Source organism: Otolemur garnettii, unplaced genomic scaffold (genome assembly GCF_000181295.1).
Source record: "Otolemur garnettii isolate 467f Iridium unplaced genomic scaffold, OtoGar3 scaffold00011, whole genome shotgun sequence".
NCBI lineage: Eukaryota > Metazoa > Chordata > Mammalia > Primates > Galagidae > Otolemur > Otolemur garnettii.
Window position 1 is genome coordinate 15,826,588 of NW_003852406.1, and position 7,973 is coordinate 15,834,560.

Genomic DNA, 7,973 nt, shown 5'->3' on the forward strand with positions numbered 1-7,973 from the left:
TTTGAGACAGTTTCACTATGTTGCCCTCAGTAGAGAGCTGTGGCTTTACAGCTCACAGCAACCTCAAACGCTTGGACTTAAGTGATTCTCTTGCCTCAGTCTCCCAAGTAGCTGGGACTTACAGGCACCTGCCATAATGCCTGGCTATTTATTTTTGTTATAGTTGTCATTTTTGTTTGTAGCAGGCCCAGGTTGGGTTCTAACCCACCAGCCTTGGTGTATGTGGCCAGCACCCTACCTACTGAGCTATGGGCGCTGCCAACATCTGGCTATTTTTAGAGACAGGGTCTCACTTTTGCTCGGGCTGATTTCAAACCCATGAGCTCAGGCAGTCCACCTGCCTGGGCCTCCTAGAGGGGCTAGGATTACAGGCATGAGCCACTGTGCCCGGCCTAGAGCAGTGATTTACAACTGATGTGCCACAGTACACTGGTGTGCTGTGAGAGGATTTTAGGTGTGTAAATTTTTAGAAAATTTTTAAAGATCATTAATTAACTTATTTTTGAAAGAAGTTCAAAGCATAGTAAGTATATATTTTTCTGTACTCCTTTTTTAAATTAACAATTTAAGTGTATCGTGGAAGTTTAACTATAGGTTCAAGTGTGCTGTGAGATAAAAAAGGTTGAAAACACTGCTGTAGAGGCATATCCTTTTCCTTGTTGGTCTTTGGCATTTTACAGATTCTATACTGGCCCTGTCAAATACAAAGAATAGTCAGTAATGCTCAGGTATGTGGCACAGATATGCACATGTGGCATCATACAGATACCCTGTGTGTCTGTATGCAGGGATGTCTATTTCACTATTTGGAACGTCTGCTTTTCACACTCTGGCGGTAGAAAGCAACATTTTCTTTGATCATTTCTTAGTCTTTGGAATTTGGGTAAATTTAGTTTGTACTCATTGTGGAAAGTTTGTGAAGAGGATGTTGCCCTGGGCTTGCTGCCCAGGGCATTCAGTGGCCTTTCTTGGCCCCCCATTCAGAGGATGCTTCAGGATCCTCAGGCTTTTAATGTTGCAGGGTGCTCTTCAGCAGTGATCTCTCACAACATTTTTATGACATAGATTTTCTGTTGCCCCTGCTGTGGACATTAAGGAGAGGTGGTAATCTTTATCTGAGGTCACAAACAAGTAGAGAAGGAAGTGTCGGATTTGGAGCCACTGTTTTTTCCCTTCTGTCTGTTTTTCTCTCTTAATTCTAATCTGTCACAGAGAGACCAGTTGGTTCTTCATAAATTCATTTCTTCACTAATTCACAAACACCTGTTGGGTGACTTTGCTGAAATATGTATACAAAACATGAACACTGCACCTGAACCCTTTAACAGGGTTATGAGACAGGAGAAACCTAAGTGGACTACAGAGTAAATTCTGAAGCTCAGATTATATAATTATGAAATAATTAAAAAGATAACTGAAATTTATTAAATTCAACATACTAAATATTTATTAAGGCTTCCAGATAAGTTGATGAAATAATAAATTTAGTTGTTAAAAAAGGGAATTGTAACTCTCTCCAGTGAGAATTAGAAGTCCCAGTCTTAGAAGAAGCAGAGACCATTTTCTCGTAAATTTCCCAACTTGCAATAGAAATCCAACTGTTCTACCTTTATAGACCAACTGAGTGTTTAATGATCTCATGTAGATTAAAGAAAATATGTTTGTAATGGTATAGGAAACAGTAGAAAATAATGTATTTTGATGTAAGAAAAGAGAATCATAGTATGGTTGGAAACATACATTAATGTACATAAGGCAGTTAAAAAAAATTAACCTGGATAAACAGAATCAATAGGGAAACTGTTTTTTGAAAAGGGATGGGTATATTTTTACCAAATGAAAATGTAAGGTGCTGGTTTTCATATGCTTAAGGAATATGGTGACTTGGATTCATGTATTATTTTAGGGAAAGAATGAAACATTTTTGTATGTGATAGAATTTAAGATTTTACCTTTGAGTCATGAAAAACATGTATATCTTATTGAGTAAGCTTAAAGTACCTCCTTAGATAGATAAAATTCATAATCAAAGTTGGTAGTTCCTTTAACATTTCTATCTGTAAGAGTATGTAAGAGTTTTAGAAGAAATACTTGAACATATATTGATACTTAGTTGCTAAATAGTTAAGAAGCTTCAGTGAAATGCTAAAGTGATTTCTGACTTTAATTTCCATTGATTAGGGAGACTGTTTTTGCAATTTATAATTCTAGGAAAAATTTCAGAAAAGTGGGGAAAATACATAGTTGAGGGAAGCTCTGGTTGAAAGAAATTTTGTTTATGGAACCATTTCCTGGAAGAGTGGTAGAAGTTTTAACTCTAGAGACCAGAAAAACCTAAGATTTAGAAGATCATTTTGAGAGCCATGCTGACAGAATGTAGACAGAAGTCTTTTCTACTATGGTTTTATGAAAGTATGTAGTATAACAGCCTTGATTTGTTTTATCTAAATAAATCTCTCCAGACCATCCAACTTTACCAGTTTTCTTTTTTGTCCACCTTTATTACCATTTACTTGTCATTGAACTGTATTAGTGTAAGAATTCTGTATAGTTTCCTGTTTGAATAGTGTAAGAAGTAACCTATATTCTTTGTACCCTCAATGAATCCCAAACAATTAAAAAAAAAAGAAGTAACCTATGAGTAATGTTATTACATATATTCAAGTTTTAGGACCAGGCACAGCGGTTCACACCTGTTATCCTAGCACTTTGGGAGGCTGAGGCAGGAGGATCACTTGAGCCCAGCAGTCTGAGGCTGTAGTGAGCTGTGAGGATGCCACTGTACTCTAGCCTGACTGACAGAGTGAGATTGTCCCACCCCCCAAATTAATATCTTTCAATCTAAGGAGCTAGTTTTAAATCCCCCCTTTCTTATAGTGGTTTTCTGGTGAGGGTAAAAAGTGAAATTGTACCATTTCGGCGTCTTCTGTCATGCTCATGGGACAGTGGAAAGGTTCAGAGTCCACTAGGAGAGGCAGGTTTAGTTCTATTTCTGTTACTTTCTTATTGTAGGATCTCAGGCAAGTCACATACCCCCCTTTTTTAAAAATCCTTTAACTTCCTCAATCTTTGCAGTGAGGAGGTTAGTTGAGGAAATCATTATAAGTCCAGCCCAGATATTCTGTGGTTTTCAAAGTTATCTGTAAGTGGTAGAATTCTTGCCTGAAGAGAAATTTTATTTATCACCTATGGAGCTAGTGGGTTTAGGGTGTGAAGCCTGGCTGTGCTTGTGAGCAAGGGGGTGCTGGCCTTCTGAAAGCCTCAACCTCCTGCTTGTGTGGCTGGGTATACAGAGCCTCCCCTGTGACTGAGTGTTTCTGTTTGCTTAAAGGGGCTATCAGCAGCAGGATGCCCATGAATTCATGCGCTATCTTTTGGACCACCTACACTTGGAACTCCAGGACGGTTTCAATGGTGTTTCCCACTCAGCAATTCTGCAGGAGAATTCTACTCTGTCTACAAGTAACAAATGTTGCATGTAAGATTTAGTTTCCTTTTGCTTTTTAGGAAGACCTCAAACATTTCTGTTGGTTTCACTGTGTGTTAGATTTATAATGGAAGATGGAGAGATTTCCCGGATACTTGTTAAAACTTGCAAGCAAGTGGACTAGCATGTACTTCTTGCTTCCACATCAGAGGGATCTTGTATTTGCATCTTGATGTAGTTCTGATTGTTATTATTTGGTATAGATTATTTTAAAACTTAAGTAAAAATATTTACATAGTTACCTCCCAATATAGTGAATAATGCTTAGATTTCATATATCAAAATAGTTATATTCACAAAAAAAGGAAGTTTAAAACATTTTGTTGCATTTTCCTAAAGCTTCATTTTGGACTTGAATTTTCCTAAAGTTTATCAGTTCTTTAATGAAATTGAAACATTTGCAAGTTTTTAGAATTTTTTCTTGCCTTTAAGAAAAACAAACCTTTTGGATTGCTTTTCTTATGGACTGAGAGCCCAAAATCTTCATTTGGGATCAGAACATTTATTTTGCTTAAAGAAGGGATGACTGACTTCAGCCTATGTTTCAGTCAGTTGTGCTCTCCTCTTGTTCAAATTTTTTGAAGTTTTGCCAGTATTGATCTTTGTATGAAAGGGATTTACAAGAAGAAAACTCCTCAAAGAGAAAAAGAAAAGAGTAAATAACATATAGGTGTTGCTATAGTATTGAGTGGCAGTCTATAAATCTGATTTGGTAAGACTAGGTCTTTTTAATAACTAAGAAGTCTGATAGCCAATCTGGCAGTATTAGAGAAAGGCAACCAGTGGGAAATGCCATACTTCCTAAAATGTTTGTCCCTCTAGTTCCTAGTAGCTGTATTCCAATTAGAACTCAACAAAGAAAGGGAAGGACCTATACATGGCTTGGGAGAACTGTTCTTCCTACTAGCACCAAATTAAAAATAATACTAAATGAAAAATTCTGTTCTGCATTTTATTGTGGCATATTCATACACAAATGTTTATGAATGTTGAGCTAGGCTTTATTGCAGACAGTCTATGTGAAGTGAGAAGGTACATGTCTTTATATGATACCCAGGCACCCCCTGGACCCAACTGGGTAATATTCACAGGATGTTCTTTTCGTACCTAAGGAGCTTTTAGTATTAATCATCCACTTTTACAACATTTTAAAGAACTGTACTCATAAGTTCCATTAGTGAATTAGAAACAGAGGAATATTTTATCAAATATTAAAACTTTTAGGTTTCCTTTTATTTCCTTCTGGAGGAGGCATTTCAAGATCTTGCTAAAACTAGAAAAAAGTCTCCTGTGGAATTTTTGTGCTTACTCATATAAACACATACCCACCCCTACTGAGGGTGAAGAGAGTAGTGGTATGGGAGAAATAAATGCCAGATGTGTTCTTTTTATAACAGTATATAGAAAGTTTTTAGAGCCAATGCAAAGGCCCCTAGCAACATGACAGCCTGTCCAAGTAGTCAATATTTAAACACTCTGTAGTGTGCAGTTAGAATATAATAAATGGAACAGTGATTTTGAAATTTATTTACAAATCTTGTTTAAGTCACTGTACACCTAAACTTAATGACATGCACATCAGACAGCCAAGAGTTGATTAGTGTCCATTTTTCAAAGGAAGAACTACATTGAGTTTAAATATTCTACTTAATGAAGCAGTTTCCATTTTAATTAATTATCTGAATATCAGCATGAAGGGATCAGTCAGTCATCAGTCATAGTCCCTTCACTTATCAGATTTTTTGGGGTATGTCCCTGTTAACACAGATACTAAACCTGAAATAGCTATTGTGCCCTATCATTTCCAATATGTGTGCTTTTAAAAAAAATTTAGTTTAATAAAGGAGGTATGTCTTATGAGCAACACTTTAAAAAAATAATAAAGTTACTACCTATTTATTTTGCCAGTAAAGGACAGAAGGCCTTTCCTAGAGAAGGAATCAGACTTTTCAAATAAAAGAATTTCTTGGGTAGGTTTTCCCTGCTTCATCATTGTAGTAAGTTTAATCTGGAGTGAAAGTACAGTTGAATGTGAGTAACAGAAACTACCTTAAATTGCTCTTAGTAAAAAAGAGAATATACTAAGCCAGGTAACTGTGTAAGTACACAAAGGCTAACATACAAATGTTCGTTGTAGTATTATTTGTTATAGCACACAAATGAAACTACCTCAGTACCAATTAATATTATATTGGTTACTGGGTGCCTGTAGCCCTGGCTACTTGGGAAGCTGAGAATGTTAAGGACAGATGCTCAGCCTAGATCTTGGGCCAAGTTACTTAACCTCTGGGCCTCAGCTTCTTTAAGGTTAACAGTACCTACTAATTGATTTAGTAATGGAAAGAACATACCTAGAATGGAGCCTGCATATAGTAGGCGCTATATAACCACTTGCTATTTAACACTGTCACCAGTGTACTTTCTTGGTTGTGTGTCCGTAACGTGACACACCATGAGGCTGTCAGAAAGAATGAGGTACATGCTTAAGACATATAGTTGGGGGAAAAAAATAAAAGCAAGCAGCAGATACAGTCTGACTTTATGCTAATAAAATAGTGGCAAACTCTTTTTGGTAAGCAGTCTTCTAAAAGCACTTATATATAACTCATTTCATCTTCACACTGGGCTTCTGAGATGTAGGTATTCCTCCTGTTACTCCTGTTTTATATTTGATGGAGCACAGGTATAGAGGAGTTAGTAGCAATAGGACAGGTGTATTATTCATTATTGTTTCTGTATTGTGAACAGCATTATTGTTCTTAAAATGGTATATTCTTGATCTCCACAAGGAGCAAAGTCAAGCGATTGAGAATTCCCGGTAACATGAGAGGCCTGCAAAGATTCACATGCAAAGCACTTCCCTCCTTACTGAAAAATATGAGGGTGGGCAGTGGCTGTGGCTCAAGGAGTAGGGTGACGGCCCCATATACTGGAGGTGGTGGGTTCAAACCTGGCCCTGGCCAAACAATGCCAAAAAAAAAAAAGAATGTATGGGGGGTGGGTACAGAAGGAAGAGGGTCATCTTGCCCACACCTAGTCATGCACATGATCTGTTTGTTTTGATAGTGGAATTAGAAAAGGATGAGGGAAGGCCAGTGGCTTAAACCTTTCATTATGTGTCTGTGTGTTTTGAACTTTTTGTATTACTTTGTAATTTAAATAAACAGAAATGACTTATGTATTCTCCCGAGAGGAGTCACCTATAGGGGTTTACAAATATTTATTTTGGCATTTTAAATGTCAGAGATGTATTTTACTGAGATGTTTTCCTGTGTGGTGATTTTCTTTAGAAATGGATCGTCTACTGTTGTCACAGCTATATTCGGAGGCATTCTCCAAAATGAGGTTAACTGCCTCATATGTGGGACAGAATCTAGAAAGTTTGATCCATTCCTAGGTAAGACATATTTGGTGTGTGTATATATAATATTTTATTACGATAATTTTAATGTTCCTTTTGAAAAATAAGACAAATTTTTAGAATACATTAGTTTTTGAGATTATTTTTTTGAGTATATGACATGCCTTTAATAGCTCACTGTTTTCCTATCTTCTTTTAAGACCTTTCACTAGATATTCCAAGTCAATTCAGAAGTAAGCGCTCTAAGAATCAAGAAAATGGACCAGTTTGTTCATTACGAGGTAAAGATACTTTAATATTCTAGAATTTTTTCCTTAAATAGCTGAATTAGATTTATAAGCTCTCTCTATATGTGCTGTGTCATATCTAATGAATCTGTGTTATAACTTAAAGTCAAACTTGAATGTCTTTTCAACCATAAAAAATTCCATTTAGGTGAAATGTAAAGTATTTCTCTTCTTTTTAATGCTGGCTTTAAAATAAACTTTTCTGACCAAAAGAAATAATTTATTCTCTGGATATCCCACTAAGTCAAAGAAGAAAGAATACTCACCAAAGTTTTATTAGTTATGGTGTTATTTATCCTTTTGTATGAGTAACAGTTCTAGAAAAAATTGTAAGACTGTTAAAATTCACATTTACTTTTGGGGAAAAAAAAATTTTTTTTTTTTTAAGACAGTCTCACTTTTATCACCCTTGGTAGAGTGCCATAGCATCACAGCTCACAGCAACCTCCAACTCTTGGGCTTAGGCTATTTTCTTGCCTCAGCCTACCGAGTAGCTGGGACTACAGGTGCCTGCCACAATGCCCGGCTATTTGTTGTTGTTGTTGTTGTTGTTGTTGCAGTTTGGCCAGGGCCCGGTTCGAACCCGCCACCCTCAGTATATGGGGCCAGTGTCCTACCCACTGAACCACAGGCACCTCCCTACTTTTGGAAATTTGAACATATCTTTTCCTTGTTGAATATTAGCTACTTTAGTCAAGGCAGAAGACCTTATTTAAAATTTTATACTACCGGCTTGGCGCCTATGGCTCAAGTGGCTAAGGCACCAACCACATACACCTAAGGTGGCGGGTTTGAATCCAGCCCGGGGCTGCCAAACAACAATGATGGCTGCAACGAA

General features: G+C 36.8%; 1 protein-coding gene across 2 annotated transcripts in view; it reads left to right on the forward strand.

Moving 5' to 3' along the window:
* The window catches only part of USP3 (ubiquitin specific peptidase 3), a 94,998-nt gene that overhangs the window by 70,920 nt on the left and 16,105 nt on the right, over positions 1-7,973 (forward strand). For both annotated transcript variants that reach the window (XM_003784406.3, XM_023510115.1), the window contains 3 exons: positions 3,332-3,478; positions 6,778-6,884; positions 7,049-7,129. In XM_003784406.3, coding sequence (XP_003784454.1) covers positions 3,332-3,478; positions 6,778-6,884; positions 7,049-7,129 — 335 coding nt within the window. The remainder of the gene's footprint in view (positions 1-3,331; positions 3,479-6,777; positions 6,885-7,048; positions 7,130-7,973) is intronic.